Genomic DNA, 16,979 nt, shown 5'->3' on the forward strand with positions numbered 1-16,979 from the left:
CCTCCTCCTCCTCAGAGGAGGTCTGTCTCTGCCGAGCCTGGGCGACGGCAGCAGACGCCGGAGCCGCCTGGATCCCGGTCCCTCGCCCGGTCTGCTGAGTGCCAGGACCTCCTGCCTGCCGGTTCCCCCTCAAAACAGGTACAATGCTAGTAGCTGGACTCACTTTTTTAACATCACATATACAAAAGAGAGTTACTGACAGTTGGAAATGAAACATTGACTGACATAAATACTGCCCTTCCCTATTCCGATAATGTCATTTGTTGTTGTACAAAACAAATATGTGGCACTCGCAAAAAAAGCACGACAAGAAAAAGGGTCTGATATTGAGTCGTCCCTCACAGGCCGAGGACAAGAAGTGTGATCGCTGCATCTCCGTCCTCCCCCGCCCTGCTGTCTGTGGCGGAGCCCGGCCAGCTCAGCCAATCAGCGCCCAGCATCATGGAGCCTCTACTGGGCCCAAACACGGTGATGCAGGCCAGAGCACACATTCAGACCCGTACGTACATGTAGTTATCAAAGCCTTGACTTATACTTATTTAAATTACAAAGCAGTGTAATGTTTGGATCAGAGGAGGACTTTTTTTTCTTCCAAATGTTATAAATATTCAAAAGGAATCAGCGTTGTATATAATCTCCAGTGGATATCTCCTTTAGTGATCGCAGTGGTCAAAATTAATCACTATACTTATAGGAACTATACTTTCATTATAAGAAAACACCCAGTTCCACTGCTGCATCTCGTTGGTTCGTTAATATTAATAAATAGAATTACCGTACTTTTACAAGTTTTTGTTGTCTTACTTTCCACGTATAAATAACACAATTGTATCAAAGAAGTGCCTTGATGTATTCAAAATAAAAACAATGCTTTATTTTGCTGATGGTACCAGTGTGTGTGTCGTTTTAAATGTATAATCTCTTCCTGTCTGCAGGACTGGGCTCCCAAGACACTGTGAATGAACAAAAGGTGAATTTCAAACATCATTATATCACCTTCATTTTTTGTCTTGTCATACTGATATTCATTTGTATTTCTATCCATATAACAGTTTGTCTACCTCACAAGTTCTAACCACTGAATAACTGTCAATGTCTGCATCTTGTCCCGAATCTCGCAGGGGTCCTTACTGGCTCTGCATCCCAGAACGCCCAAGCTCTTGGCCCCCCTGGACCGCCGTCCCAAGGACATCGCGGCTCTGCCGGTGCTAAAGCACCGTGTTCCCCTGAAGCCCATCAGCCGGAGCCCCCTTTGCTCCAGGAGCCGGCTGAGGAGAGAAAAGCTGTCCTGGGGCAGCCCACGCACTGGCCTTCTGACCACTAAAGGTGGTAGTGAAGAGAGCGGCTCCAGCACCCACAGCTCCTTCGATCTGGAGGATGAGGATGAGGAAGATGTGTGTGAGAGAGCTCCAGGGGAAAGACATTTGAAGTTAGTTGGAGAGAGACTGGCTCGGCGTTCGAACGATGTCACCCCCACTGAGGCTGAGATGGTTGGGGAGACGCTGCAGCGTCTTAAAGTTCTGTCAAGGATCAGTCCCATCCCACCCATCCACAGCCCGGCACATGACCTGGAGGGAGAGCCCATCAATCGTACACACTCTCACTGTGAAGGCAAAGCCACCAATGACTCGTTAATAAAATATCACTATGCACAGCAAGGGAACAGCGGGAACGATGAATTATCGATCACGTCGAAGTCTCAAGAGGAAAGGAACCGTGTGGGCCGCACCCGAGAGCCTGGGATTCACCATGGGATGACACTCCATATGAATGATGACCACGGTGATGCTATTGCATCCCCTGAAGGGGCTTGCAGAAACGACATGCAGCATATAAAACAGACGAGAAGAACAATGAGGGATTCCTGCTGTGAAGAGAGCCAAGAAGATGATCCGATCCCTCGAAGGGAGGATGTAAAGATACCTGCTGGCACTACACAAGAGACAAGAGTTCAATTATTTACTCCAGCTGGAAACCTGACACGGTCAGACATGGATCCCAATGGAGATGAGAGGCAGTTGAAGGCCTTCAAGCCCGTTCTGAACAAGGACAGGAGAACAAGCATGAACTGTGAGCTGAGAGTCGACATTCCGACGACTCGGCAGACCTTCAACGGGCTTGCGCACACAGACCGAAAGTCCAAAAGCAATCTGAAGCTCTCCACGCAAGACAAAAGCAAGAACGGCCCCGAGCTAAAACTCAGCGGAGAGACGGCCACGAAAGTCAAGTCGAAGCTCAAATCGGTTAAAGGTGCGAATTGTCACGGTGGCGCCAACTTACCACAGAAGAAGCCGAGCGATCAGGGTAAACGAGCAGATCCCGACAAGATGACCGGAGCTCCGCCGCACGCACCGCCCAGGGAGCTGAAGAGCAGCCGGCAGTCGAAGAGACCCGGTCCGGCGGCGACACCGAGGTCGAGATCTACCGTGGACTTCGTCGCCTACAAAGACGTGTACCGGGAGATGCAGAACGGGGACGACGGATCGGCAACGTACGAGATCTTTGCCGGCCCCGTCTACGACAGCCTGCGGGTTTCCAGCTCCCGCGAGAAAGGGAAGGGCAGGCAAGTGCAGTCGGCTCCGCCTAGGAAGACACAGCAGTGCCACAAAGTTAAACACAGACCCCTGAAACAAGCGCAGAGGAGATGTCCGGCGGAGAGCGTTGTGGTTTCTGCTAAAAGCAAACCGAAGCTCGTGTCCTCTCGGGTAAAGCCTCACGCCGCAGCTGTTCCGAGGAAAGGCCCGCACAAAGTCAGGAAGGACGGACACACGAAGGCTGAGCTCGTTCCCTCCGAGGATGTTGGGATTTGTCAGATCAGTGATCAAGAAACTGTGTTGTCTACCATAGAGGAGACTCTTTCTAGACAAGGGTACGAAACGATCAAATCGAATGACAAAACATTGACGCCGGCAGCTTCGTCTCTCGAAGATCTTCGTCACCCGCACATGAATATGCAAGAAATAAGAAACCCAAACCGACCGGTCCCCGAGCTAGCGTCACCTCGAAGCCCCCGTCAGCCGAAGATCAACACCTGGACGTCTTCCTGCTCCAGCCACGCCATCATGTCACCAGTTTACCAGAAGTTCCTGGACGAGGTGGGGGACGGGCCGCTCACAGACGACCTGCTGCAGTGTCTGGCCGAGGAGCTGATCTCATTGGACGAGAGGGAAGCATCCACAGGCCCGGAAAACCTGGAGTCCAACGGAGAAGACGATCACGCGTCAGGAGGAAAGACAGGACTTCAGACTTTAGACCATGAGGTAAACTTTCATGGTCGAAAGTATTTATTTTAGAAAGATAGAAATACACATCGTCATCATGATCGGAAGTGATTTGGAACTGCACATGAACACTATCTCTGTTTACTCACGTTCTTGCGTTACTCCGGGCCGGTATTGTATTTTTTCTTTTGACTGAAGAGGGTAGTCTGGCTTTATAAGGAACGCAAGGGAGGTTTGTTTTCTAGTCCTAAATTTATATTTTTCTTTACACCTCCTTTGCAATATAGTTAAGTTACACAAGCAGACTTTTTGTGTCACCGTGGTTCATACATGTGCACCTTTCTACATGCACATGGCAACAGTCCTGTATCTGTATCTGGGTGTGACCAATCAGATGACACGGTTTAACTTGAGGGCTACATACACTACCGTTCAAAAGTTTGGGGTCACTTAGAAATGTCTTTATTTTTCAAAGAAAAGCACTGTTTTTTCAATAAAGATAACATTAAATTAATCAAAAATACACACAATACATTGTTAATGTGGTAAATGACTATTCTAGGTGGAAACGTCTGGTTTCTAATGAAATATCTCCATAGGTGTATAGAGGCCCATTTCCATCAACTATCACTCCAGTGTTCTAATGGTACATTGTGTTTGCTAATCGCCTTAGAAGACTAATGTCTGATTAGAAAACCCGTGCAATTATGTTAGCACAGCTGAAAACAGTTATGCTGGTGATATAAGCTATACAACTGGCCTTCCTTTGAGCTTGAAGTTTGTAGAACAAAATTAATACTTCAAATATGAATCATTATTTCTAACCTTGTCAATGTCTTGACGATATGTTCTATGAAATGTTCAATTCATTTGATCAATAAAAGTGTGAGTTTTCATGGAAGACACGAAATTGTCTGGGTGACCCCAAACTTTTGAACGGTAGTGTAATTAAGCGTGTACTGCCAAGTTAACACTGTTATATTACTTTAGACATGCTGTGGCAACAGGTGTTTCTCCAAGCCAAGATGTGGGGGTAAATTACCCAGGAGAGGGCCTTGGTTTAGGTTCAGTCCCCGTCACCAACTTAATCATTCTTTGTAAAAATCCCTCACGAAAAATAATGACATTGTGAGAGATCGAGAGGTGGGTTGTAAAACAATTTGAAAAAACAATTGTGACTTCTGTGCATTTAGTTTCAGCGTAATTCCACAGCCAGCGCTGCTCTGCTTGGCTCGGGTTTGGTTGTAGACGACGCCATCACGTGGACAAAGGGCGAAGTACTCGGCAGGGGAGCGTATGGGACGGTAAGTCGGGACATTTTATAAAGTTTAAAGCATTATAGGCACCGCAGCAGGTGCTCCAGCTAACCCTGGCGACCGCCGCTGCATTCTCACCAGGTGTACTGCATCCTGACCAGCCGGGGCCAGCTGATCGCCGCGAAGCAGGTGAGCCTCGATTCCTCCGACCCCGACGCCGCGAAGAAAGAGTACCGCCATCTGCAGGGGGAAGTGGAGCTGCTCAAAACCCTCCGACACGCCAACATCGTGGGCTTTCTGGGCACCTCGCTGTTTCGCCACGTGGTTTCCATCTTCATGGAATACATCCCGGGAGGATCCATCGCCAGCATCCTTCACAGGTTGACCTCTTACCCACGAAGGGTCCGTTGAGGGTTTCACAAAAGATGGCCTCTACTAATGACTTCAACACTGTTCCTCAGGTTTGGTCCCCTGCCAGAGCGTGTCCTGGCTTTATACACCCATCAGATCCTGGAGGGGGTGGCCTACCTTCACCTGAACAGGGTGATTCACCGAGACTTGAAGGGGAACAACGTCATGCTGATGCCCACTGGCGTCATCAAGCTCATAGACTTTGGCTGTGCTCGCCGCCTCAGCTTCCTGAACCACACCGCCAGCAGCAGCAGCGGCGGCGGCGATCTGCTCAAGTCCGTCCACGGCACGCCTTACTGGATGGCCCCGGAGGTAGATGCGTTATTAAGATGGTCTTCTCATCTGTGCAGGAGGATCCTTTTCTAATTATTGAAGTTCGATGCATTTCTTTGTCAGCTAAATGGAAAATTACGTTTTATATGCCTACTTCACACTGATCAGCCCTGATATACCTCCGGCCGACCCAAGATCAGTCAAACGACAGCTTGGGCGGCGTGTGAACTGCTCGACGACGCTCGCCGAGGGGCCCGGTGGTGTAATGCAGACACATTAATCCAGATGTCTAGCATCTGCTAAACACCTGGAACTGACAGTTTGCTTGGGATCTGCATCCATTGAGAGGGCAAGACGAGGGGTCGCCTGTAACATACTGATTTTTGTGTTGCATCCACAGGAAACAGATACAACTAGAATGGGCACTCGGTAGAGCGCATACCTTCGCATATCACAAGATTGGGCATTGAATTATGAACATGTTGGCATTAGTTGCATGCCAATTGGATAGAAATTGACCGCGCTATGGTAAAAAGAAGGTTTTGACCTTTTCATGACCTTAACCGTGACCTTTGACCCGCTCGATCCCAAAATCTAATCAAACGGTCCCCGGATAATAACCAATCATCCCACCAAATTTCATGCGATTCGGTTGAATACTTTTTGAGTTATGCGAGTAACACGCATACAAATAAATAAATAAACAGCGATCAAAACATAACCTTCCGCATTTTCAACGCGAAGGTAATTCGTAAAGAAATGAACTCACATCATCTTGGTATCTATCCTCCAAGAGGAAGATCTCGCAGCGTGTGATCTTTTAGAGACTCCCGGTTACAGGAAAAGCAAGTTGCGCGGCGTGAACCGGGCAGCTGTCCGACATCTCCGGGAGCCGTTTAGCGTGAATTTGGCTTTTATCGTATACCGTGTCATCTTGTCCACTCCTCAGGTTATCAACGAGACAGGATATGGCAGGAAGTCCGACATATGGAGCGTGGGTTGCACGGTGTTTGAGATGGCCACAGGGAAACCTCCGCTGGCACACATGGACAAGATGGCGGCTTTGTTCTTCATCGGGGCCCAACGAGGGGCGATGCCCTCCTTGCCAAATGGGTTTTCGGATCACGCCAAGGATTTTGTCAAAATCAGCTTGACGTGGTGAGACGCCGTTGGCCTCTTTGGATAAATGCCTTTCATCGTTGCCTATCCTCTGAACTATCGCTAATTTAATTTCAACTGGAACTTGCTTAGGTTCGTAACTAATTAAGTTACTCATTAACAGGGTTCTTACACATTTTGACCAGTGGATTTCCAGGACTTTTCTATGACTTTTTCCTAAATTTCCAGGACCAAACTGAAATCTCGGTATAAACATAAAATGTTGCGTATTGATTGCGTACGCCGGCTTATATTTTTAGCGTCTTTCTTTAAAAAACATAATTATTTCAAACTGCGTAAATGAACATGTGATTATAACAAATTTCCATGACTCCTCCAAAACTTTTGATTTAAGTTTTTTCCATGACTTTTCCAGGCCTGGAAATGACCATTTTAAAATGCCATGACTTTTCCAGGTTTTCCATGACCGTACGAACCCTGTATTAAGAGAGTATGTTTTTTCCGCTTGGGGTTAATTCTCATTTGTTTTTTTTCCTCCTCTCAACTCCAGTGACCAGAGACTGCGGCCGTCTGCAGACCAGCTGCTGAAGCATCCGTTCATCCCGCCGTGTGCTTAATGCGTGACCGCTACCATGTTTACATGCTCAATTCAAGTCAGACTTTTTAATATTCAGATCAACTAGATTCTTTGAGAGCCTGCCACCTGTCCCCAGCGACGCAGGAGTACGGCTCACTAAGTATATTGTAGGAATTGCATTCATGAGCCGATACGAGAAAATACATAAGCACTTTTATACATTTAACTTTAATAGAATCTATAAAATGTGAACTGACGTAGATTTTTTTTAAATTACTTTTTCACTATAAATGTGCCAATCAAGTACCTTAATTGTAACTGTCTCACTTCGTTGTGATGTACGCAGATTCTGATAAAAAAATAGTGTCTAATCCATGTTGCAGCATGCTGAGAGTTTTAACTACTTCCTGTTAGCTTTCCACTGATGAGTTACGGAATCAGTGTGTAAAATTGTGACTTAGAAAGATAAGTGACAAAAAGTTGGCATTACCATCAGGGATAGTACATGTACGTCTCCTCACATTCAAATATGACAAGTGTATTTCCTCCTAGAGCACAAGAAACCGACAACAACCAAGATGTATACCGTGTCAGGGTAGTGGCGACTGAAGTTTATTGGTAATATTAAAATGGAAAGGGAAAAGAAAAAGGATATAAAGAGCGGGGGGGGGGTTATGCTTATTTGTTCACATATGCTTTGCGTGCCCAACTGTCGGGTACCAACGGCTCTTGAATAACCCGGTCTAGAACAGCGAGGCAACATTTGGGAACAATATGGAGTTGAAGTCTGAAACTGTTGTGAGAGGCGTGTCCAGATATGTACACGGCTGGAAATGGAAACGAGGAAATCGGTGGCAAAACCTGTAAAGGGACGTCCACACTGCAGATGCTTGAGGTTTTCCAAATGAGTCAGCAGGTTGCATATTGCCATTTGGTCACCATTCCTACGACTGTTGCTGGGAAGGAACCGAGTCGGCGACTCACATCTCCTGCTGACATCTAAGGGCTACAGCTTCATGTCAAAAGTATGTATGGTGCACTTCAAAGTAAAAAGGGTTATGTCAACTTTAATAGCACACTACTAGTGTTGGTGTCAGTCGTTTTTTAAATTTCTTTTTGAGGCACAACCTTTGGCATCCAGCTTAAGGTTAATTATAGGTCCCAAAAATAATGATTTTTTTTGGTACAAATTGCATGGCTCTGATGTGATAAGTAGTTCGATGTGCCTCCGTTACCGAGGGCAGCAACTAATGTTCCCTGTGATGGAAACGCAAGGAACAGCACCCCCTACAGGAAGGTGGGTAGAAGCACACACACACGCCACTGGAACAATGCACTCATTCACCCGATGACGCCCAGTCAGTCGATCAACAAAATAAAAGTATTTCATCGGTATTATAGTTATCTTGTTATACTTACAAGCAGCTCCAAACCTGAGTAGTCATGGTATAGCTTTGTTTTCGTCTTTAAACATACAAAAACGTATGTACATTTATCTCCACTTTCTGTAAGCAGCAAGTACGCATTCGCCTTTTAAATCCCGTTGATTGAAACATGCAAATCGTACGCACAGTACTGAAGTATAAAAAGAAATCACAACGAGAAAGAAATTGAGGAGATGAAACTTTACACCGGAAAAAAAGAGAAAGAGAAAATTATAATTATTTGAATCCATCAACATTACTAAATGGAATGCCGGCAAACGACGTGAAGCCCTCCCCAGCCGGCCGCTGGCTCCCTCCATACGACTGCAGAAAATGTGATTCAATTAAATTAAATGTTAAAAAATATATATATAGATGAAAATAAAAAAAAGGTGCACCTTCCATGCCGTATAGTACTTGTAATACTTTTTTTGCTCTCCACGTGGAGATCTGAAATGCAGGGAAGACTTCCCTCGCCCACGCGGGGAAAACGCCCGCTTTTGCACATTCCTAGACTCGACTGAGGAGGAAGGAGAACCGAGCAGCGATTCAACACCGACGGAAAGACAGGACTGGGCGTCACGGCCCAGACATCCGACAGTCAGGAAGCATAATTTTTTTCTTTCTCGTCTCAGAAAGTGAGATGTCCAACAATACTCGTCTTCATTTTTTGTTTTTTGTTTTTTGCCTTTCAGTAAAGGGTTTATCACGACAAAGAGTTATTTCCTTAGGGCACTTAACAGGGATGTGAGCATAGTCTGAGCTGTGTGGGTAGTTTTGTTGCCATTTCCACGGGCTGGCCATGGCTGCAGAGCGGCGGACTCAGTGTCTCTGCTCTCCCACTTCATGTGGCGATTCGCTAGGAGGAGGGTACTGCTGAGAGGTCCGCAGCCCACCTGGGTATGACAGGAGGGGAGGAGGAGAAACACGAATAAGAAGGAGGAGGAGAGGAAGGAAGGGGAGGGAGGTTAGCCATAGAGCTGCAAGCCGGACGAGACACACTGCAGTACAGGAGAGGAGCCGGGAGGAGGAAGGGGGAGAGAGAAACATGTAGTACCTGCAGCACCAGTGCCACCCTTGGAGATTTTGTTCACTTTGGAGCATGAAGTGGAGAGCGAGGAGGAAGCGTGGTGGTTGTGGCCCTCCGGGTACACCCTTTTGCGCGACGACAACAAGGAGGCGGAGCCGGGCGGAGGGAGCCCGGTCCCTTCCGCGCCGAGCGGTCCCGGCGGCCCCCGGAGCGGGCCCGCCCCGCCGTTCCCGCTGTGCGTGTGCGGGTGACTGTGCTTGTGGTGGCGCTGGAGGCCGTGGTCGGCGCCGCGGTGTTGCTTCTCCTTGCCCACCAGGGGGCTGGAATGTTTACTCTTGAGGTTGTTGGCCACGCCTTCGTCCGACGAGCTGTGGCGCTCGGACGACGAGACTTTGATCTTCATCTTGAGCTCGTCTTTGATCGGCTGTCCGCTTCGGTCCGGCTGGGAGCCGTCGCCGGAGCCGGGGACGGCCAGGCGGAGCTTCAGCGAGCCTTTGTCCCGCTTGTCGCCGTGGTGGCGTCTCTCTTGCCCTGAAGTCGAGGAGGAGGGAACCTTGATTTTCATCGGGGAGTCGGCGGGGACCCCGTGGGACGCTTGGTGGGGCTGCGAATGCTTCCTGTGGTCCGCTTGGCTCGCAGAAGAGGAGGATGCATAGGTAGAAGAGGAGGAAGATGCCATATCGCCCCTGTTATCGAAATCCAGTCCTCCTCCATGCTGTTCCTGGCTGCGTTTCTGCCCAGAGACGGCCAGCTCCGCGGCGTGTTTCTCTCGGTATTTGTCCAACGACAGCTTTGGAGCCAGAGACGGTTGCGGCGGCGGCGGGGGCGGAGGATGCTTGCCCGCTCCGCTTCCGCCGGCGCCTTTTTGTTCCTGTTTGACAGGGAGGAAGTCGAGCGTTTTCTCAGTTCTGTACGCCGGCTCTTGGAGAGGGATGCTGAGGGGCTCCTGCTTTATACAGGCAGACGGGTAACCGGCTTGGCTCTGGTTGACCAGCGGCCACTCGCTGTGGCTGGCCGGGTTGTACGGCCCGGCCAAGGCGTCCAGGGACGCGGCTCCGGACTGGTCGGGCATGGCAACGCCGAAGGCGCCGCTCGCTTTGGAGAAGCTCGAGTTGGCGGCGAGCGGCAAATCGCCGTGATCCTGGAGCATGGAAGGCCCGGGAAACGGGTTGTCGTTCAACTGAGAGCTGTCACCTTTGGGCTTTTTGGCAGCTTGTGTTGCCTAGGGGATGGAAAGAGACACAGCGCTGGTCAGAGCTTGGTTCCAGTGGGCTGCATGAAGGGGGTTTAACAGCGGAACAGGGAATCGACGCAGGTTTCTGTTCTCCGTGTGTGACGTCACGCTGCCACACATGTGTGTAATTCAGAGGCTTTTATACTTTAGATTATGTAACATCGTTTTCAGAGCTATCTTGGTGACACGTCTATCCAATGCTATAAAACAGAGCCGCAGTGCATCTTACCCTCCAGTTGCGTATCCTCTTTAACCGGCTGGGCGTCTTCTCCAGAATCTGCAGGAACTCGTGGGTCAACTCTACAAGTACAGGGCGTGCGTGTCGTCATCAAAACATTTCAAACTGGGCTGCATCACCGATACATCGGACTCTTTTTTTTAATCTCAACACACCCTCCTTGAAATATTTGAATTCTGCGAGCGATAAAGGTGTCGCTCAGATATCTTTAAAAACAACAACACGTGATTAAAGTAAAAACGTAGTTCAGTCTCACCGTCCAGCAGCTCGAGGGTAACAGAGTTGTCCACGTACTCCCACCAGTGTTTCCCATCAGTGGAAACTGGGATCTCCCAGTTGGACCACTTGCATGCCAGGTGGATGCACACACAGGAGATCACTGTGGGCTTGTACTGGAGGCAGAAGGTGGTGAGGTGTAGACTGCAAAGGAGGGAATGCGCGTGCGATGAGTGTGTGTGTGTGTGTGTGTGTGTGTGTGTGTGTGTAGGAATGCGAGTGAGTCGATTCAGGCCAGGCGATTGATCCCACATATGGAGAAAAAAGAAAAGGAAACACAAAAGGGAGCAGACCGTTTTAATCTACTGTATTGGTTGCAAAAGATGAGCCATTATTTCATTCATAACCGTCACAGAGAGTAACAGTTTATCAGTTCAAGACCAGGTCACAGTAGAGGTGACGTCCATGAGCCTTATGATTCAGGTAAAGACATGACACACAGTGCGATTGGAAAGAAAGCGTTGAACAGTGTCATGTGGAAATGTGATTTTGTTCCAAGGAACCTGGCTGGTTTAAATGCCGAAACAAAGGGCGAGGGGGGGGCCAGGTTGTAGCCAGGTGGAGACCCATTGTCAAATACTGAACACTGGGGCCACACATGTGGCGGTTACATCATTGGACATCTAACAGATGAGGGGCTGCTCCTACAGCCCTCTCTGCATGGGTCTCTGGGACTGTGTTGGAGGGAATGGACCTAATGGGCACTCGCTGCAGATCAATGGAAACAACATGGCACTGAAGAGGTCTCAACACAAAGCTGATCTATGATGACCCACGGGTAAAGCAAAAAAATTGTTTTAAATGTGCATTATTGTCCTGAAAAAAAGTAAATTGAGTGGAATATTGTACGTGCAGATGATAATTAGTCAAACCGATTCATATTGTATCAAAAGTAACAAATAATGGTCGACAAATGGTCACCACACAAGTAATTGCAGAAATTCAACAAGTCTCGCGGTGGTTGTTTTTTCAGATTGAAAGGAGGATCTTTACAATCGTAGATTTACGGCACAAACATTTCTTTTCTTACAGGATGAAAGTAAAGATTCTCACAAAAGCTCCCTCCTGCACTCTTACGGGCTACTTATTAGAAGTTCTGCAATTTTGCATTTCACCCAAACCCCCCAAAAAATCTGCAGTTCCTCAATGGGTCACGATTAAGTCTTTCTGGTCACATGTTTCAAACGAGCTGCATAGACTAAAAGAATGTTGTAGAAAAGCTAGAAGATACGGGCAAGTAAAGACAGGAAAATAGTGCAGACGGCGAGAAATATTTGAGGAGATTATGCAATTTGAACAAATGGATATGAGAAAGAACATTGAAAAAATTTATTTGTGGTACTTACCGGAAGGACCTCTACGAGAAATGTTTACATCTGTGCACTCTTTAGCTGCTATTCAGGCTACCAAAGTGTCTTTCTTTTAGAATTATGCACTTTTTCGCAACCGAACAAACATGTGGGTTTCAGGCGCACCATTACACTTCACACCTTGCATTCAACCCATCTGTGCCAACACTGGTCCCTTGTACAATACACCGCACAGCGACTGGGGCCGGTAACGCTACGAGCCACCCTGTCCCGCTCGCTTTGAACGGGGGAGGGGAGCCGAGGGGAGGAGGCAAGCATCCCAACAACCGCCAGCGCACGTCGGGCCCGTTGGACACTGAAGGGGTACCCTGCATTACAGGAAGCTACGGTGTGCAGTCAGAGTGCAACAAAGGAGGGGCAGGATAACAACCTGTTGGTCGCCATGAAATAGGAAGTCTGTGCCAGATCCTTGCTTGCTGTAAGAGAAGAGACAGAAGAAGAAGAGGGAACGGAAGAGAGAATTAACATCTTTGCAAGCGCAATGCATCTCATCATCAGGTCAGGAAGTGAATGTGCACTGATTAAGCCAAGGCAACAACACCACTAGGCACAGACTCTGGCTACATTTTTGACACTTGCAGCAAGCTGGATGATTTTTAATGTATTAGGCCAGAACCCATGATGTAGCCGTGTCAACCATAACCAATATTTAGGGGGTATTTCTCTCGTTAAAAAATTAAATGGCCAATCCCCCAACAAAATGAATACAATTCAGTCTTGGACTTGGCCCAATAAGCATGAGAAAATATTGTTTATGTGCTGCGTCATAGAATTAACTCATAAAGGCCATCCAAATAGCACAGTGTGCGTGTGCGTGTGTGTTTGTGTAACCATTAAGTCAGCAAGGTTGTTACCCCCCTCCCCACCCATGTTTGAGGTGGGACAAATCAGAGCAGAGGGCACAAAGAGCAAAGAAGGAAGCCTCTACCTCGCACTAGCTGGGAACATTTCACCACATCAGTGTGTGGGTGATCAATAGTAATTTCAAAGCCTGGAACAAAATACATGACAGGTGAGTTCAACACAGAGACAGTTGGGAGGTGACATGTCATTTTACGATTAAATGAAAATGAACCGAGTGATGCATTTTAGGGCTGTCAATTCAGACCGCGGTGGGTATTGATTTGGTAAACATGAATAGTGGAACCGTTTGGCCTATTCATAATGAATCGCTTTCTCTCTGCATGAAAGTTTCAAACTTAATTTTAATAAGCGAGCACAAATTAACAGAAGATGTGGCCCAGCGAGTAAAAAAAGAAAATTGGTGAGAAAAATGTGAATAAAATCAAAAGGTTGAATCAATACCACGTTCCACGACCAATGTCTGAAATGACAGAATGACATGTCACCTTTACATGATTTCTTGAAAATATGCATGTGACAAGATACCCATACAGCAGCTCATAACACATTTCACTTAACAGGCTGTGACGAGTAAATTCAACAGTGATCAACAGCACTACTGCCTTACTGATGAAGATAAGCCACAGATAATGATAAAACGCTAACTCTCTCTCGTCATCCACTCCAGTCACCACTACTTACCCAGGGTCTGCAGCACTATGGATTCAAGTATCACCAGCTCTTGAGCTTGCTGGAGGTATGCCTGAAGTTTGATAGACAGTCATTACAACACAATTGTAATGAGTCTATTAATCTCTCCCCCGAACAAGTGATTTAAAATGGCCAAAACTCCAAAAAGAGAGGCTCATTTGTACTATTGCTTGAAAGCCTCGTGAGGTGAAGATGCGTGGTGCGCACCGACATCAGGCCACGGCAGTTCAAATTAAGCCTCCCATTGCAGGCAATTAAATTTGGCACAGCCCGTTTAATACAGGGGAAACCGTGACCACCGAGAACTGGCCAGTCGGACGTAGAAAGGGAACAAAAGGAGGAAAAAAAGTACTCTCAACCAAACAATTTGGAGATCATCCTGAACTTACATTACTCTTCGTGTCTAGAGGCGGTTCTTGAGGATTTAGGCAAGCGTGTGCCACTTTGATCACATGTTCGAGTTTCCGAGGTTGCTCTTCCACTTTCGCGGCCAAGAACAAGGCGGTTGGAGACATTATCTGCAAAAAATACACGGAGACAGTTCTCGTAGTCAATGTATGGTAACACGTTACTATATTGTGATAGACGTGGTGTTGTGTAACGGCATACTTACATTCCTATGGAATTTGGTGAAAGAGTGGTGCATATAAAATCTATGCATGTAAACAATGGCTGTATTAATTGTTAATTGAGAGCTGTAGTTTGGGGTCAAGGGCAATCTTTTGGAGTGAGTGTAACTTTCGCTGCCAATAACAGAGTCAACCAGTTAGATACATGACATTATATCACACGTCAATGAGCGTATTGGCACTGAACACATGTTGAAAACTAGAATGGGCACTCGGTAGAGCGCATACCTTCGCATATCACAAGCTTGGGCATTGACTTATGAACATTTTGGCATTAGTTGCATGCCAATTGGACAAAAATTTATCGTGCTATGGTAAAAAAAAGATTTTGACCTTTCCATGACCTTGACCGTTGACCCGATTGATCCCAAAATCTAATCAAATGGTCCCCGGATAATAACCAATCATCCCACCAAATTCCATGTGATTCAAGAAGATTTTACCTGTTCATGACCTTTGACCTTGACCTTTGACCCGATCGATCCCAAAATCTAATCAACTGGTCCCCGGATAATAAACAATCATCCCACCAAATTTCATGCGATTCGGTTCAATACTTTTTGAGTTCTGCGAAAGATTTTGACCTGTTCATGACCTTTGACCTTGACCCGATCGATCCCAAAATCTAATCAACTGGTCCCCGGATAATAAACAATCATCCCACCAAATTTCATGCGATTCGGTTCAATACTTTTTGAGTTTTGCGAATAACACTCATACAAATAAATCAATAAATAAATAAATACACGGCGATCAAAACTTAACCTTCCGGCATTTTCAATGCGAAGGTAATAAGAGACATTGAAGAAAAAGTTGAGCAAAGGACACTTTGTGCAGCAGGCTGGTTACCGCCAACGGGATTTAGCTTCACAATAGCGACGATTGTGCCAATTTACTAATAAATAATAAGTATGCGTCGTATCAAATTAAACGTACTTATTACCTTCGCATTGAAAATGCGGAAGGTTATGTTTTGATCGCCGTGTATTTATTTATATGTATGCGTGTTACTCGCATAACTCAAAAAGTATTAAACCGAATCGCATGAAATTTGGTGGGATGATTGGTTATTATCCGGGGACCATTTGATTAGATTTTGGGATCGATGAGGTCAAAGGTCAAAATCTTCTGTTTACCATAGCGCAGTAAATTTCTATCCAATTGGCATGCAACTAATGCCAACATGTTCATAATTCAACGCCCAATCTTGTGATATGCGAAGGTATGCGCTCTACCGAGTGCCCATTCTAGTTCTAAAAGTAGGGTTCTTACACATTTTGACCAATGGATTTCCAGGACTTTTCACCAAATTGCCATGACCAAACTGAAATCTCGGTATAAACATGAACATTTTTGAAAATGTTGCGTATTGAGAGCGTACGCCGGGTTATATTTTGAGCGTCTTTCTTTAAAAAAAATATTAATTATTTCAAACTCGGAGTAAATGATGTGATTAGAACAAATTTCCCTGACTTTTCCCGAACTTTTATGATTTAAGTTTTTTCCCTGACTTTTCCAGGCCTCGAAATGAACATTTTAAAATTCCATGAATTGTCCAAGTTTCCCATGACCGTACGAACCCTGTAAAAGGAAACCTCGGCTTTATTTGCGGTCTTTAAACTCGACGGGGCGGAGGGGTCCAGCCGGTCCGGGCCGAGCAACAGCTGCACGCTGGACTCACGGCCCTCTGAACGGCTAAGCTAACGTGTTAGCCAGCGTGCTACATTAGCCTACAGCTAACGTCGACTATAACCCTTTGGCGCCGAGACTCCGGGTTAAGAGCGAGACTGCAAAACGTGTATTTTAAGAAACACGACACCGAAACATAAAAAGTCGAAAACGAGCCGGTCCTGTTCTTTAAACTCTGCCCTCGGCTCGTGAGCTCGCGGGTGCGGGCCCGCTGCAGCTGCGTTTCCATCAGCGCCATGTCGGACGGATAAGTTTGTTTACAAAGGATACACGTTGAGTCTCTGACCCATATCTTGGACCAGGTTCGCCGCTTGTTGTCGGTAAGAGAGCTCCCGGTCCGGTTCTACTCCACAGCGGCGGGACGGCGTGGTTTCGAGCTGCTCCCGGGTGAAAAACCATTTCGACGAGGATCCCCGGCACGCCGCCATTGCACTCCAACATTCAGCATCGAGAAACCGGATATGACGTCGGCGTCGCACAGGAAACCACGACTTCTTCGGCGGTGAGGACGGTGTTTGACGGTGATTGGTCGGTCGGTATCCGGTCGGTATCCATCCCGTTCGAGGGCATCCTTACAGTATATACTGATGCACGAGGGGGAATTTACCTTCCTCGATACCGATTAATTTATTCACACGTCACACAGCTTTGCGTTTGATTAGGGTAAATTAAACTGTT

General features: G+C 46.9%; 2 protein-coding genes across 7 annotated transcripts in view; one reads left to right on the plus strand and one right to left on the minus strand.

Annotated features, from left to right (window-relative positions):
* Positions 1-7,232, plus strand: part of map3k19 (mitogen-activated protein kinase kinase kinase 19) — a 9,090-nt gene extending 1,858 nt beyond the window's left edge. For 4 of the 5 annotated variants that reach the window (XM_056428999.1, XM_056428988.1, XM_056428980.1 and 1 more), the window contains 9 exons: positions 16-138; positions 345-499; positions 936-970; positions 1,122-3,260; positions 4,415-4,525; positions 4,619-4,857; positions 4,939-5,200; positions 6,111-6,319; positions 6,831-7,232. In XM_056428999.1, the coding sequence (XP_056284974.1) occupies positions 16-138; positions 345-499; positions 936-970; positions 1,122-3,260; positions 4,415-4,525; positions 4,619-4,857; positions 4,939-5,200; positions 6,111-6,319; positions 6,831-6,897 (3,340 nt within the window). In that variant the 3' untranslated portion in view covers positions 6,898-7,232. The remainder of the gene's footprint in view (positions 1-15; positions 139-344; positions 500-935; positions 971-1,121; positions 3,261-4,414; positions 4,526-4,618; positions 4,858-4,938; positions 5,201-6,110; positions 6,320-6,830) is intronic. The other variant, XM_056429000.1, reaches the window with a different exon arrangement.
* A 206-nt stretch (positions 7,233-7,438) lies between these two features.
* On the minus strand, positions 7,439-16,753 carry ccnt2a (cyclin T2a). 2 transcript variants are annotated; one of them, XM_056429001.1, is made up of 10 exons: positions 16,572-16,753; positions 14,597-14,678; positions 14,373-14,501; positions 13,975-14,035; positions 13,358-13,420; positions 12,800-12,845; positions 11,040-11,203; positions 10,775-10,845; positions 9,339-10,533; positions 7,439-9,177 (listed from the first exon to the last, which is right to left on the minus strand). In XM_056429001.1, the coding sequence occupies exons 1-10, from the start codon at positions 16,727-16,729 to the stop codon at positions 9,104-9,106; spliced, it is 2,043 nt and encodes a 680-aa protein (XP_056284976.1). In that variant the 5' UTR covers positions 16,730-16,753; the 3' UTR covers positions 7,439-9,103. The 2 variants fall into 2 exon arrangements, 1 of the variants encoding a protein (XP_056284976.1); XR_008833441.1 differs by lacking the exons at positions 7,439-9,177; positions 9,339-10,533; positions 10,775-10,845 and having other exon boundaries at positions 11,114-11,203; positions 12,406-12,845.
* Between the last annotated feature and the right edge of the window lie 226 nt (positions 16,754-16,979).

Source organism: Pseudoliparis swirei, chromosome 2, assembly GCF_029220125.1.
Source record: "Pseudoliparis swirei isolate HS2019 ecotype Mariana Trench chromosome 2, NWPU_hadal_v1, whole genome shotgun sequence".
NCBI classification, from domain to species: Eukaryota; Metazoa; Chordata; class Actinopteri; order Perciformes; family Liparidae; genus Pseudoliparis; species Pseudoliparis swirei.